At 37.7% G+C, this 15778-nt stretch overlaps 1 protein-coding gene and 1 long non-coding RNA gene across 2 annotated transcripts in view; one reads left to right on the top strand and one right to left on the bottom strand.

Moving 5' to 3' along the window:
- Nucleotides 1-1261: 1261 nt before the first annotated feature.
- The window catches only part of LOC103512284 (Ig-like and fibronectin type-III domain-containing protein 1), a 30243-nt gene continuing 15726 nt past the window's right edge, over nt 1262-15778 (bottom strand). The window contains exon 10 of the mRNA XM_026825790.1: nt 1262-1501. Within this exon, the coding sequence (XP_026681591.1) occupies nt 1277-1501 (225 nt within the window). The 3' untranslated portion in view covers nt 1262-1276. The remainder of the gene's footprint in view (nt 1502-15778) is intronic.
- On the top strand, nt 3109-15567 carry LOC108252759. The gene is made up of 3 exons (XR_001809582.1): nt 3109-3120; nt 4412-4414; nt 15527-15567. It is a non-coding gene; the product is annotated as an uncharacterized LOC108252759 (long non-coding RNA).

Raw genomic sequence — 15778 nt, 5'->3', positions numbered from 1 at the left:
GTTCCGATCATTTCCGAGTGAAAAATTAAATAATAACACCATTGGATAAGTTTTGGTAAGTTCTGATCATTTCCCGTTGGCGGAACAGGCTCGGGACTTGGAAAAATTTTCATTTTTTTTTTTTTTCAAATACTTACGTATTCCACAAATGTAATAGAAAGTCGTGTGATGTTCACACCAGATTTTTTTCTTCTGTCTTCATATTATTGTAAAGAACCATTGGGGAATTTATCCTGGAAGCGGAGAATGTTCGTTCTCTGAGCGGAGAATGTTCGTTCTCGGAACGGCTGGCTTTCTCATATCCTGTCTTCCTTTTGTCTTCGCTTTCGGGACGATAAAACCTTAGCAGTTACAGTTCCCTTTATTAAACTTTTTTTTTATATAGGTACATCTCCCTCTCTTTCATATTTCCAGGTGTGTTAAATACATGAGTTCCTATTCAAACTGTTTGTTGCAAGGCTAAAAAGATTTTTACCACGCTCACTTGTCAGAAATTTAATAGTTGACATGATGATGTCCAAAACCAAACTAATCTATTAGTTTGGTTTTGGTTTTCATGTTTAATTACCTATAGGTTTGGTTTTTTTTTTTTTTTTTTTTAATAAATACTTTCATATTTATTATTGAATCAACAACACGTAGGTAGCAAAATAACATAAAAAGTAAGTAAGCTTTTGATTCAAGCTCATGAATATTATTACTATAACAATAGTAAGTTCATGAAAGTTATTGTAATCCTTTCAGCTAAGCTGGTGTTGGGTTATAAGTAATATAAGCAATAGATAATATTTGTCTTTTCATTTAGCTCAGGGCTAAGGAAAGCAAATTTACAACTTTTGCTCTTCACATTTCACAAAATATTGACGTTACAGCTACTATTATAATGGTTGTGCTAGGTTTTTCAAGGCAATTTTTCTCTAAAAGTACGTCATTACTTACACACTTTGGTTTGTCCGAATCCATCTCGCTATAATTTCTGATATTTGAGTTCACCCTTGTTAAAGGTAAACAAAGGTACCTTTATATTTCATAAAGTGTGTCTCTGATGTTATTTTCATCTTTTTTTTAAAAAAAAAAAAAAAAAAAAAAAAAAAAACAGCCAATTTCTAGCATTTGAAACAAACCAACCAACCATTTTCTTTCTGTTTTATTATTGTCTACACACGCCACCACGGTGGATCAAATCCTTTGTCTATCCTCACAAGGCGAATAAGTGCACTATGAAATGGACCGTGACTAAGGCGTTGACTATGTAGTCCTAGAACCTACTGGACTCTCAGTTCTTTCGATTTTGAGATATATATTTGATAAGTTTATCAGGGAGCATGAAATTAGAGACACTCACTTCGACGAATGCAGGATAGGCAGGGTCTGTCCAGGCTAGTAATGTTTCAGATGGTAGACTGGCTCCTTGTTTGGACACGGCTATGGTGTAGATAATATATTTGGTGTTGGGTTTGAGACCTTCCAGCGTGTGAGACGTAATGGAGGTCTCCGCCATCTTGAAAAATGATAAAATTATGTACAAAAAAAAAAGACAACAGTGGGATTCGAACCCCCACCCCACCCGCTCATCGTTTATTCAAAGATCACACTCCTTACCACTCGGACACTCCGACTTTCAAATCTAAGCAGTGCAAAACTTCCTTATTAATCAACTCGAGCGATAATTTAGAATTTTTCCCCTAAAAATCAGTCTTTTATCAAATTTAAGGCTGAAGGGGCCCTTTGGGGGCCTTGAAAATATGAAAAGGCACACCTACCACTCACGAGAAAAAAAATGAGCCATCAACCGTCAAAATCGGTCCAGTGGTTTAGGCTGTAGAGCGGTCAACGTCAAAGAAGAAGCGGAAGCGGAAGCAGAAGCAGAAGCAGCAGCAGCAGCAGAAAATGATGAAAAATTTGACGTTTTTTAAAGTCAAATATCTCCGGCTAAACTTAACCGATTTTGATGATTTTTTTTTTTCAACGTGGTCTACTTTCATGCCCGAACACACACATGCAATCCGTTTTCTTCCATCATTTGTAGTTGTCCCCCTACAACTACCTGAAAACGGCTACTTTCCCTGTCGCGTATAATATCTCTAGTAGCGCGGTCAAACTTTCTTGACTTGGCGGGGCGGAGCGCTACCGCGCTCCTTAATTACTTCCTATCTCATTTCATATTTCAGGAATACTACCCAGTTCTCCGTACATGGTGGATGTAGAATCTCTATCAGAAGATTCCCTAGGGATCACCTGGGAGATGCCTGTGTCTAACGGTCCTAGCGTTACCGAATATGTGGTTAACGTCACTAGCTTGAAAACATTTGATAACATCCCCGGCCTCACTAAAGGAGTCCTACCTCCTAATTCTAGTCAAAACATAGTTATTCCTCATTCCATTCAGGTCAAGGTAAGCTATACGTTAGACAGCAACATTAGGTATTCTTTGTCTGCTTTTACCTAGGTACCTATTATTGTATTAAAGTAGAGTTTGAAATCCTTCCAGAAGAACTGTAGGATTATCTGGGTTAAGTTGTACTGCTTTTGTATCGGTTTTGACGTCGCGTCATGTTCTTGACTGTTTACATGAGTATTTTCGTAAAATCGATTAATCGATAAAAATTAACTTTACATTTTACATTTGTTGCGGCATATTATTATTTTTATCTTACTTATTTGTTTATTTATTTTTTATTTCCAGGCACTGGTTTACTCCCCGGTCCTGTGAGAGAACTTCACGCAACTCGTCTCACGTCTACCTCAGTGACACTCAAATGGGAACCCCCTCAATCTGGCAACAACTCCACCGTTGACTACGTGGTACATTATCAGAAGGTGCATAACATTTCCATGTATGAGACTGTACTGAAACTGGATCAGGTATGTAACCAAGTGTTGAAAATACAAACTTAGAATTAACTTGAAAACTAACCTATTTCGAGTTTGTATTTAGGAAATTTGCAGCAGATATTATTTCTATTTCATCAACTTTACGAAAAATTCATAATTTCAGCAACTGCGAAATATTTTGAAATTCTGTAGTCGTTGGTAAAAATCTTAAATTTCATGTACCTACCTATGTACCATGCAAGTACCTGCATACCTTCTTATCTCAAAAAAAAAAAAAAAAATCCCGTTTTCTACTAGGGTAGGGTTACGTAGGGATTTAAAAAATTTCCAAATTTTGATGGCAATAGTCGCAAAGTTCTGCCATTCCGGCGATTCAGTAAAGCCAAAAACTTCTAATGAGAGAATAAAGCCCTTTTTCCTTTTCCTAACTGGTCGCTGGCTCGTGTGTCTACGTTAAACTTGAAAAGTTCTATCATTTGAAATGGTCTACACTTCGAGAAATGGTAAAAATCTTAAATTTCATGTACCTACCTATGTACCATGCAAGTACCTGCATACCTTCTTATCTCAAAAAAAAAAAAAAAAATCCCGTGTTCTACTAGGGTAGGTTTACGTAGGTATCTAATATCTAAAAAAAAAAAACATTCCTCCGGTAAGGTACTTTTTGTATGAAATTGCAAGATATGTTGTTAGAATGTAAAGGTACCTTTACACTGGGGCAACCTAACCTAGCAACAGGCAACAGCGACCTGCGGCGAATTTTGTTCGCGGATTTCGCGATTATGTTCGCGGATTTCGTGATTATGTTCGCGGATTTGGCAATTTTGTTCGCGGATTTGGCGATTAGGTATGTTCGCGGATTTCGCGATTTTGTTCGCGGATTTTGCGATTATGTTCGCGGATTTCGCGATTATGTTCGCTGATATCGCGATTTTGTTCGCGGATTTCGCGATTATGTTCGCGGATTTCGCGATTATGTTCGCGGATTTCGCGATTATGTTCACGGATTTCGATTATGTTCGCGGATTTCGCAATTATGTTCGCGGATTTCGCGATTATGTTCGCGGATTTCGCGATTATGTTCGCGGATTTGGCCATTATGGTCGCGGATGGCGATTTTGTTCGCGGATTTTGCGATTATGTTCGCGGATTTGGCAATTATGTTCGCGGATTCGCGTCCCGAATCGACGGATTATGTTCGCGGATTTGGCAATTATGTTCGCGGATTCGCGTCCCGAATCGACATTTTGGATATTTGGCAAGCCTACAAAAACGAAAATTCGGGACAAAACGCCCCAAAATGAAAAACTGAACGGGACGCCGGGACACCCGCTGAAATTCGGGACTGTCCCGGCCAATTCGGGACGTTTGGCAAGTCTACTTATGTACAATATGTAGGTAGGCCTCATCTAATATATAAAAATGAATTTGTGTGTGTGTGTGTGTGTGTGTGTGTGTGTGTGTGTGTGTGTTTGTTTGTGTGTTTGTTTGTGTGTTTGTTTGTTTGTTCGAACTTTACAATTTATGTTCATGAATAGAATACCTACTAACTCCTTGTGTCGTACAATATTTAAAGTAGGTAGGCCTATATTATGTACCTGTACCTACTTATAAAAGTACATATCTCTACCTACAATACGTTTGTACTTTTAAAAACATACCTAAGTAGGTACATAGTTATATCTCTACCTACAATATGTTTGTACTTTTAAAAACATACCTAAGTAGGTACATAGTTCTACATATCTCTACCTACAATATGTTTGTACTTTTAAAAACATACCTAAGTAGGTACATAGTTCTACCTACCTACATGTTACTTTATTATTATTAACATCACTACTAACAAGTTATTTATACTTACCTAGGTACCAAACCTAATATTAACATCACTACTAACAAGTTATTTACTTACCTAGGTACCAAACCTACTTCCTAATGGTTTATTATGCGAATAAAATCCATTCCTCCACTTCTTGCATTGATCTTTTCGTAGCTTCGGCATGTTTATGTTGTACCCCTAATGGTTTATTATGCGAATAAAATCCATTCCTTCACTTCTTGCATTGATCTTTTCGTAGCTTCGGCATGTTTATGTTGTATAGTCAACTGAATCACATGTTAACTTAATCACCTGTTAACATGGGTGTGGAGTTAGTTTTTCTCATCATTAGGACTCAGAAGATTGTTTTGCTAAATGGTGAGAACATATTGGTTTTAGTGTTTCCATCGGGTTGTCTGATTGGCACTTTGGCACTGGGTGTTGTGGTTTTATTAGTCGTGTGGTTTTATTTATTGAACACAATTTGTTGTAGGTGCAATTTTTTGTTACCCATGGGTACTAATACTAATGCAAGATGTAGGTATCCATCAGGATATAACTTTTTTCACCGAGTTTTGAAATGCCTTTTTTGACAATTATTGTGGTTTGATTCCTGTAGGTAAGGTATCCTACAACAGTGGGAAAAAAATGAAATTGCAAATTTGTAAAATCAAACTCAACTAAGTACCAATTCAAGGACCTACTCCAAATTTTTGCTAAATGGTGAGAACATATTGGTTTTAGTGTTTCCATCGGGTTGTCTGATTGGCACTTTGGCACTGGGTGTTGTGGTTTTATTTATTGGACACAATTTGTTGTAGGTACAATTTTTTACACAGATAGGTACTAATGCAAGACGTAGGTATTGAGGTAGGTATAACCTTTTTTTTATTACGGAGTTTTGGGGGGTACCTTTTTCCAGCTTTTTGACAATTTTTTGACGTTTGATTCTTACAAAGAGGAAAGGTAAGGTATCCTACAAGAGTGGAAAATAAAGAAGATGAAATTGCAAAAAGGAAATTTATTTAGTAGCTATAAGTGCCAATTCAAGGACCTACTCCAAATTGACCGAGATGGTGGATTGTCCTAATATTCGTATGGTCGCCTTGTAAAATATGTAATTATGCAATGTGCTATACAAGGAATATTTTTTTTCCTTCAATAAGTTTTCTTTCTTCCAAATTGACCGAGATGGTGGATTGTCCTAATATTCGTATGACCGCCTTGTAAAATATGTAATTATGCAATGTGCTATACAAGGAATATTTTTTTCCTTCAATAAGTTTTCTTTCTTTTGAACAGCTCGATTTACGAATCTCTCTCTCTCTCTCTCTCTGCTCTCATCGCTCCTTCTCTTCTCTCAATGCGTTTACTCTTAGATGATTTTTCTTTTTTTTTTACGTTTTAATTTGAGTGTTAGACATGCTAGCATTAGCATGTATTGTACGAGGGAGAGAGAGGAAATTATTATGAAAACCCTAAACACAATCTATCGGCAAAAAATAAATAACCCGCTCCTTCTCTTCTCTCAATGCGTTTACTCTTAGATGATTTTTTTTTTTTTTTACGTTTTAATTTCAGTGTTAGACATGCTAGCATTAGCATGTATTGTACGAGGGAGAGAGAGGAAATTTTTATGAAAACCCTAAACACAATCTATCGGCAAAAAATAAATAACCCAAAACATTAAAAAAAATGGAACAAAATATATTGTGTAGGGCTTACATGTTACATGAATCTAGGTCTCTTACACCCATATTTATGAACAAAATGCTGGCTCTTAAGTTCGTGCTAAGCATAGTCTCAAGGCATTTGATTGGTCAATTTTGACTTGAGACTGATCTAAGAACGATCATTCTTGTTCATAAATACGAGTGTTAGTCTCGGTGTACTGGGACATGATTAGGCTTTTCCTAGTTTCTTAGCAGATCAGATACGGCAAACTATGATAATTATAGGTATTCAAAATGATAGTTTCATGGTGCAGCTTAGTTACTTTAACCTAGTCCTACTAACCGATTTAAAATAGGTACCTACGCCCAAGATAAACCCCATGAAGCTAGGTTAAATAATATGATCTTGTATGATTGAATTCGAATTCGTTAACACATGAAAGAAACTAAGATGGAAGAGAACCAACCACACAGAACTAAGAAAGAAATACCTAACGAACTAAAGAAAGAGTCTGAATTTCTGAAAATAAATCAAGTAAAAAGGAGGAAAATTTCAAGCCCCTATCCAGCAAAAAAGAAAAAATCCCCTATTTCCTGAATATTCCTTTATCCCCCCTCCCTATCATACCTCGTGAACTTCTATGTGAGGGGGGGTGCCCCTTAAAAGTTCTATGGGGCCTCGAATGCCTTTATACCACCCTCACTGTCTCCCTTCTTCCCCCGCAGTGTTTTTCTCCCTCCTGTTTCTCCCCTCTCACGAAATTCTCTCCCTTTCTTCCATTCCTCCCTCTTCTAGCTTTCCCTTTACGAAATTATCTCCTCCTTCCCTTCTCTCCCTCACTAAGTTATTCCCTACCTTCCTCCCCGTTCCCAACGTTCTTTCTTCCTACCCTCTTGAACAAGGTTCTACTCCCCCCCCCCTCTACAAAGTTCTCCTCTTCCCCTTTTTTCCCCTCTGTCCAATTCTCTCCCTTTCTTCCATTCCTCCCTCTTCTAGACTCTCTCTTTCCCTTTACGAAATTATCTCCTCCTTCCCTTCTCTCCCTCACATAGTTATTTTCTCCCTACCTTCCTCCCCGTTCCCAACGTTCTTTCTTCCTACCCTCTTATTCAAGGTTCTCCTCTTCCCCCTTTTTTTCCCCTCTGTCTTTCCCTAAAGTTCTGCTCCCTTCCTCTCCTTCACAAGATTCTCTCCTCCGCAAAGTTCTACTTCCTCTCTCCCTCACCAAAGTTCTTTCCCCTCCCTCCGAAAAGTTCTACGGAGCCTTCCCCCCTCTCTCCCTCCATTTCCCACCCCAGTCATAATGTAGTTTTATGAGACGAGACATGTAGGCGATATAATATGTTGGTGCAGTCACGGCCCAGTGCGCCCGAAAACTAGTAAACTTTTACCCCCACCACCACCACCCCAACCCTTCCCTCCACGAGGGGGGGGGCTTGTAGTTTTATGAGACGAGACATGTAGGCGATATAATATGTTGGTGCAGTCACGGCCCAGTGCGCCCGAAAACTAGTAAACTTTTACCCTCCACCACCACCCCAACCCTCCCCTCCACGAGGGGGCTCCCTCCAATAACCCTCTTTTTTTCGTCCCGAAAAGAGAAAAAGTGAGGGTGCATATGATTATGAAATAGCGAAAAAAAGGGGGAGAGAGGAATCAGTGGCGGATTGGCGAAATAGTTTTGGGTTTGAACCCTATTTTCTCTCTCGACATTTTAGTCTAGGTTGAAGATATTTCAGGCAGGTATTTACCTACCTACTTACAAGATAATAAAATTCTTTATCACAACATCTGATGGGTCACATATCACATGATGACACAGACAATGGGTTTATAAAGGTACAGATTCAGCAGTATAGGTAGGTTTGTTGTCTCATTGCTACTCATAATAACTATATGTACTTACTACCCATTTTCTACTCATAGACACCTATAGATATGATTTCTTTCTCTCTCCCCTCCATCCATATCTTGTTGATCCTCTACTGATAATACCTAAGAAAATAGAGGGAAGTGAAGAAGAGAGAAGGGTAGAAAATCGGCTGAAAATCGGGATACCAGGACGAAGCAGAAATGAAAATATTGAGGAAGGAAAATATAGGATAGGAAAAAATAAAAGTGGAAAATAATCGATTTTTCTCCGTATTTCTGTGTGCACCCCTCTAGAACCTACGATGCTTGTAAATGAACTTGGAAAATATACAAGGTGGTGATGTAATTATAGTGATAGGAATAAGAAATTTCACTTCCCGATCCCGAGTCGGAGGTCCCGTAAGGGTAAAGGCCTTTTTCTGAGTGAGTTTTACAGTTTACTGATTTCTTTAATGAGTTCTACTACAGTTTACTGAATTATTTTTACTTTCTATGTAGATTGCTTTATTTTACCGATCAAAGGTGATTTTTTTTTGTTCCGAACTACGTGCCTGCTACATAGGTCAACCTACCCTGTATTTCCATTCGATTGAAACTGAAACAGCGGCAGATTTTAGTACAAATTCCCTTACGTAGGCGGACTGCGGATTCCTGTAAAATTACACCCATCCTGTATACAGTAATGATATAAAACTTCTATACACCCCTTAGATTTACAATTGCAATTATTACTTTTTTTCTCCCCCCCCTTCCTCCCTTCCTTTCTATCTCTCTAGACGAAAATGAGGGGGAGAGAGAAACGGAAAATAATTAAATTTAAAACTAGAAAATTCGTGCCAGGACAAGGGGCTTGGAAAAGAAAATAAGAGTAGAGAGGAAAGGGAGAAAAAAAAAATCTGGTGTGAACATCACACAACTTTCCTTATCCTATTGAAAGATGCTTAGTTGGGTGTTGTTCTATTCTAACTTTTACAATATCTCTAACCGTTTAGTCAGTCTCGCTGAAAACCGCCCACCTAGTGGAGAGATCAAGTTTTATTGAAATAAGTTGCTGCGTTTAGTTGCTAGCTTCACTCTAGTGATGATACTTGAAATGTCCACGTTTGTGGACATTGGTCCACTATGACTACAAAGGTGAAAATTAACTTGGTCCTCAGTTACTACAAGGCAGTTGTCCACATGTGTGGACATTGGTCCGCTATGACTACAAACACAAATTTGACGTGGTCCTCAGGAGGTTATAGTTTCTGCATATATGGTTGTCTTGGTGTTAACTTATGCTTACTTTAACCTTAGGACTATTAGGACAGTCTCTCTTGTTTCTTTGTTTCTCTTCTCTTGTTCTATCGTCTCATTGTTTCTTTTCTTTTTGCTTTGGGTTTTCTCCACCTCTTTATTTACCACGTGTAGTCGTTTTTGTCCGTGTAATGGACTGTAACCTATAACTGAACTGAACAATTTGAAGAATCATCGTGGTTCTTGGTTTCTTCTTACCTTTTACTTTGCCGTCTGTCGATCTGACAGACCTGGGTCTCCATTTTTTTCCGCCATTCACACTCAGACTGTCTGACAGATCCAGATTTGTGAGACCGAGGTCTGAATGGGAGGGTTCCAGTCAATGCCGATCGACATCTGTCGACTCTAGTGTGGACGCACCTTAAGATTCTCAACACCCAAGTTGAATGTTCTTGATAACCGTTTTAGGGTTAGGTCAACTCGTTGGAAAATCTGGATGATTAATATAACCAATATAAATGTGAAAAACAATACGAAATTATAAATAAAATTTAGGCACTTTGTAAAAAGTGACTCAATCAGACCATTCTCAGCACTGGCAACTCAAGGCAACAGGCAATTCTATCCATTTCTGACGGGAAGCCTTGCGGCGTAGAGCAACTACTAGCAACACAAAAAGCAACGCCGCAAGGTATAAGGCAACGCCGCATGCGGCGCGGCAATGCCGCATGCTGCAGGTTGCTGTTGCCGGTTGCTTCCCAAATTGCCCCAGTGTAAAGGTACCTTTAGATCAAGCATGAGAGAAGTTAATCTAGCTTTATGACGTGTAGAAGATAGATAAGGGCTTATTATTATTTATTTATACATACCCAATATACATAAATAAGGAAAGTAATAATAGTCGACTTTTCAGTGGAGGTGACGTAAACACGTTGCATTTTCTTCAAACTTACCCTTAATTAAAACTCTATGAAAAATCTGGTGTGAACGCCGCATGCGGCGCGGCAATGCCGCATGCTGCAGGTTGCTGTTGCCGGTTGCTTCCTAAATTGCCCCAGTGTAAAGGTACCTTAAGATCTAAATAAATTAAATCGATTATGTATTCAAGTACCTCTATAGCTATTAGACATTTTCAATGTTACTTTGACATTGAAAATTTGAAACTTTTTAAGAAGTAGATCCATGTAGGGAACTGTCGTTCACATTGCGATTATTTCGATCTACGATCAAAGTCTTCTTCTGGAAATCATCAGTTATCTTTGGCTTTTGATTTGACTCATACCTTCTCTTTCTAGGCCATTTCGCCTAATATCAAAAGTGTATAGTATAGCTATACCTAGGTATACACTGATAAATTCTACATATTTATGAATTATGTATAGATAATAAGTTCCTAGTACAATGAACTAATTAAAATTATTACTGATTTATCAGAACACTTTTCAGAAGGGTTTATCCAAAAAGGATGGGTATGCCAACTTTGAGTTTTTGATTTCCATTGAAAAGTATTGGGAGGATTTTACAAAAACTCGTGTATCTGGTTGATTATTGACCATAGCAGATTATTTTTGGTCAAAAAGGGCCCAAGCAAGGACCTTTATTGCATAAAGCCCTTCAATCACAGTCTCTCTATGCCAGTATGCCTAGTTTTTGATTTCCATTGAAAAGTATTGGGAGGATTTTACAAAAACTCGTGTATCTTGTTGAATAATGACCATAGCAGATTTTTTTTGGCCAAAAAGGGCCCAAGCAAGGACCTTTATTGCATAAAGCCCTTCAATCACAGTCTCTCTATGCCTGCACCTTCTTCTGGTAAGAACTCAATCCTATTGGAAATGTCTACTAAAATCAACATAAATTACAAGTATAGTTATTAGTTATGATTATGTAGTTAATAGTTATCAATCAATTTCTGATTTATAAATTTAATTAAAAATTATGAGTGTTTTTCTTCGTGTTTACAAAGTATAGCGGTTTTTTCTCTTATCGCATTTATTAATATTTGTATTTTACTGATAAATTCAAACTAAACGTCAATCAATTTCTGATTTATAAATTTAATTAAAAATTATGAGTGTTTTTCTTCGTGTTTACAAAGTATAGCGGTTTTTTCTCTTATCGCGTTTATTAATATTTGTATTTTACTGATAAATTCAAACTAAACGTAGTACCTATACCGATAAGGGAAATCCCGAGTAGGTGCAGTTATTTTATTCTCAACGCACATCTTGGAAAAATTAGTAGCAGAGTGCTTCACTTCTATTTTTTACCTACCTACTAGCTACCTACCTGTTTTAATTTTGCTCCTACAGGATAACTTTTATGTCTCTGCTGGAGTTCGAACAGATACAGTCAACTGATGATAGGGATGCTGATGGAATTTAGAAAGGTATACCGATACCGACGTTCAATCCGTTCTGATTATAGGGAACTCAATTAAAATTGGAAAGGTATACCGGCTTATTTTCCAATCCGTTCTGATGATAGGGATACAGATACAGTCAACTGATGATAGGGATGCTGATGGAATTTAGAAAGGTATACCGATACCGACGTTCAATCCGTTCTGATTATAGGGATCTCAATTAAAATTGGAAAGGTATACCGGCTTATTTTCCAATCCGTTCTGATGATAGGGAGCTCAATTGAATTTGGAAAGGTATACCGGCGTATTTTCAATGCATTGACCCCGCGTGTAACGTGGGAAATAAAAGTGAGTCATCTTTATTTACTTATTTTACTGTTGAACCAAAAAAAAAAAAAAAAAAAAAAAAAAAAAAAAAAACCTTGTCTGGAAAAATTGTTTATTGGAAATTTTTCATAACTCGTCATTTCCTTATTTGCTCTTAGTTTTTTTTTTTCAACTTTTACTTTTAGTGTGGATCTAGTTTTGAAAAATTCTTTTCTTTCATTGTTTAAAGTGTCTTAGTGTCTTTATTAAGAAAATTCTGGGGACAATAGAGTGAAATTCTAACGTCTTTGTTAGTTTTTTTGTCCTTACAAGGTTTTTTGATTGATTTTTTTTTCTTTTTTTTCGTGTTCTTTGTTGTTTAAAAAGTGAAACTGGATGTTTGACTCGGTCAAAAATTGTGCCAGTTCTGAGATCAATGGAGTTGATGTTGTTGGACCAATATTACTAGTGCTGCTTCATTACTTGGGTATGAATTTATATTACTATGACTACAGAAGAACTTTTCATTCCAGAGTTGGGAGTCGAACTGATCTAGGTCATCTAGGAAACCAATCTTTTTGCAATCGCCACCAACAATGAGGTGTTTAATAATTTTCTTAGGTGTTCAATCATTTCCTTCTTAGGTGTTAATAATTTCCTTATTTCGCTGCTTTTTTTACACACTTAGGTTGAGATCTACAATCTCATGTTACAGTCCAATATTGCCTCTGAACATTCTCGGATACTATACCCGAACAGGGTCCAAACATTCTCAAAGGTAATAATTTTCTTAGGTGTTCAATCATTTCCTTCTTAGGTGTTAATAATTTCCTTATTTTGCTGCTTTTTTTACACACTTAGGTTGAGGTCTACAATCTCATGTTACAGTCCAATATTGCCTCTGAACATTCTCGGATACTATATACCCGAACAGTGTCCAAACATTCTCAAAGAAAACCTGAGAGTGTAGACCTGAGGATAAGAAAATGACAGTATTTTATGTTTTCACTCAATAATAAAAGTAAAAATAAGTGATGTAGGTAGTTGGGATTTTTCACACGGTACTCAGGTAGTCGATTTCATTTTCGGGGGAATTTACATCCGGAAATGAGGACCCTTGAAAAAATCGGGGGAATTTACATACAGCCATTGACACTGTTATCGCCCCATATCTTTTGTTACAGGAGAAGATTGTGAATGACAGCATGACTGAATTGACTGATTTAGAAACAGGACATTTCTACAACATCTTTGTAGTGTCTAGGAATGAACATGGTACCTCTCTACCCACTGCTATTCTATTGGTCAATATTACCAACATGGGTAAGTAACACGTACGGAAGTGTACCACTGTGTCGGAAAGGGATTCCATGTAACAGCCCGTTCACCCTGAACAGAACGAATTTTTCTTAGTCACGATTTTTTTTTTTTTTTTTTCCGTAAGGCGTACGCAAATGAATTAGGTAGGGTCGTAGGGTTTTCACATTTCCAAAGAAGAAAAAAATCGGGAAAAGAAAAATTTGTTCATTGTGAACGGACTGCGAGATCTATTTTTCCTAGGAATGCCACTGAAAGGTGTGATTTTCTCCAAGAATTACTTAAATGTCAACTGATTTTCTTCCCACTTCTCAGATCTGAGCAAGGAAGGTATCAAGGGTGTCACATCTCCCCCTCATGTACTCTCAGTGTCGGATCACAATGCTAACTGGTTAACAGTGGCGTGGCAACCACCCGAGTTTAGTCAGGCGACAGAACAGCTCACCTATAGGTAAGTTAGAAGCTGAACGAAATGTTAGTTAGGCCACAGAACAGCTCACCTACAGGTAAGTTAGAAACTGAACGAAATGAGAACTGAATATTTTCCGGGGTTTCCAGATTTTCTTGAAGTTTGGCAAAAATGTTAAATGAACATTTCTTTTCATTCTAATTAATTATTCCGCAAATGAAAGCATTTTGTAAAGACCCTTTCATTTTCCCATGTTTCAGATTATTCTGGAAGGCAAGTTCAGACAGCGCATTCAAGATGGCGGAGACCTCCATTACGTCTCACACGCTGGAAGGTCTCAAACCCAACACCAAATATATTATCTACACCATAGCCGTGTCCAAACAAGGAGCCAGTCTACCATCTGAAACATTACTAGCCTGGACAGACCCTGCCTATCCTGCATTCGTCGAAGTGAGTATCTCTAATTTCATGCTCCCTGATAAACTTATCAAATATACCTATATCTCAAAATCGAAAGAACTGAGAGTCCAGTAGGTTCTTGGACTACATAGTCAACGCCTTAGTCACGGTCCATTTCGTAGTGCACTTATTCGCCTTGTGAGAATAGACAAAGGATTTGATCCACCGTGGTGGCGTGTGTAGACAATAATAAAACAGAAAGAAAATGGTTGGTTAGTTGGTTTTAAATGCTAGAAATTGACTGTTTTTTTTTTTTTTTTTTGAAAAAAGATTAAACTAACCAAGGCAGTAATCATGACTCCGGCACTGCTTGTGTTCATTTCCCCTGTCATATATCATCGTTTCATTCATCGGTATCGGGCCGGGCTAACTAGACAGGTTTTTTAAACCTGTCCCATAGTCTCAACATAGTCCTGCGGCTGTATGTAAATTCCCCCGATTTTTTCAAGGGTCCTCATTTCCGGATGTAAATTCCCCCGAAAATGAAATCGACTACCTGAGTCTCAAATGGTAAACTCCCCCGAAATGTGTACTATGTAAATTCCCCCGATACTTGAAGATAGAAAGAGGAAAATGTGTGATGAACAATGATTTGGACATTTCATGTAATTACCTATTAGTTTGGTTTTGGACATCATCATGTCAACTATTAAATTTCTGACAAGTGAGCGTGGTAAAAATCTTTTGGTGTTTAGAAATTATAAGTCATTTCATTCACATCTCTCTAAATATTTTAATTCTTCGCATCCAAATATTCATGTTTTTACGGATGCAATACTTAGTCTTCAGAAACTTTCATATGTTCAAATAAATAGCATCAGAAAGAAAGTTAAATCCAGGTTCTACCATCGGGGGAGTTTACATATACCTTTTTTTTCGTAATCGGGGGAATTTACATATGACCCTACAGGAAGTAATTTTGAAATCGGGGGAATTTACATTCGCCCGTGTCAATTTATGTAATTTGTGATATTTGAGACCAAACTCAGAGGTGTGTCTGGTAGATAGCACGGTGGACTTTGAATTGGAGGTTGGTGGTCTTCTGAGTCCAGATCAATCATGAACTTTGGCGTAGTGTAGGTAGGTACCTACATAGATAATATTTAATTTGTAGCACATTGCATACTTAAAACCAACAGTTGGGCGTTCATATAATTTTTACTCCATCTAGATCTAGAGCTCCAAAAGAGCAAAGAGCTCAATAGCTCAATAGCAATAGCACCAAAAGGTGGTCACTCATCTAGCTACCAACCACGCTCAACGTTGCTTAACTTCAGTTACTTCAGTGATATGTGAGGAGTAGATACACAATACTCTGCTGGAGGAAAAAGATTCTCCTCGCGTTGAGTCATCGAGTCTATACTCCCTGTGTATTTCTTATGGGAGATCTCTTTCATATGAAAATGTGCAAAATAGGTCAAAAAATCGAATAAAATTGCGAATATCCCCGGAACGGTTCATCAGAAAACGGTGAACCGAA

The sequence above is a fragment of the Diaphorina citri genome, unplaced genomic scaffold (assembly GCF_000475195.1).
Source record: "Diaphorina citri unplaced genomic scaffold, Diaci psyllid genome assembly version 1.1 scaffold818, whole genome shotgun sequence".
NCBI lineage: Eukaryota > Metazoa > Arthropoda > Insecta > Hemiptera > Psyllidae > Diaphorina > Diaphorina citri.
This window is presented reverse-complemented; position numbering and strand designations above follow the sequence as displayed.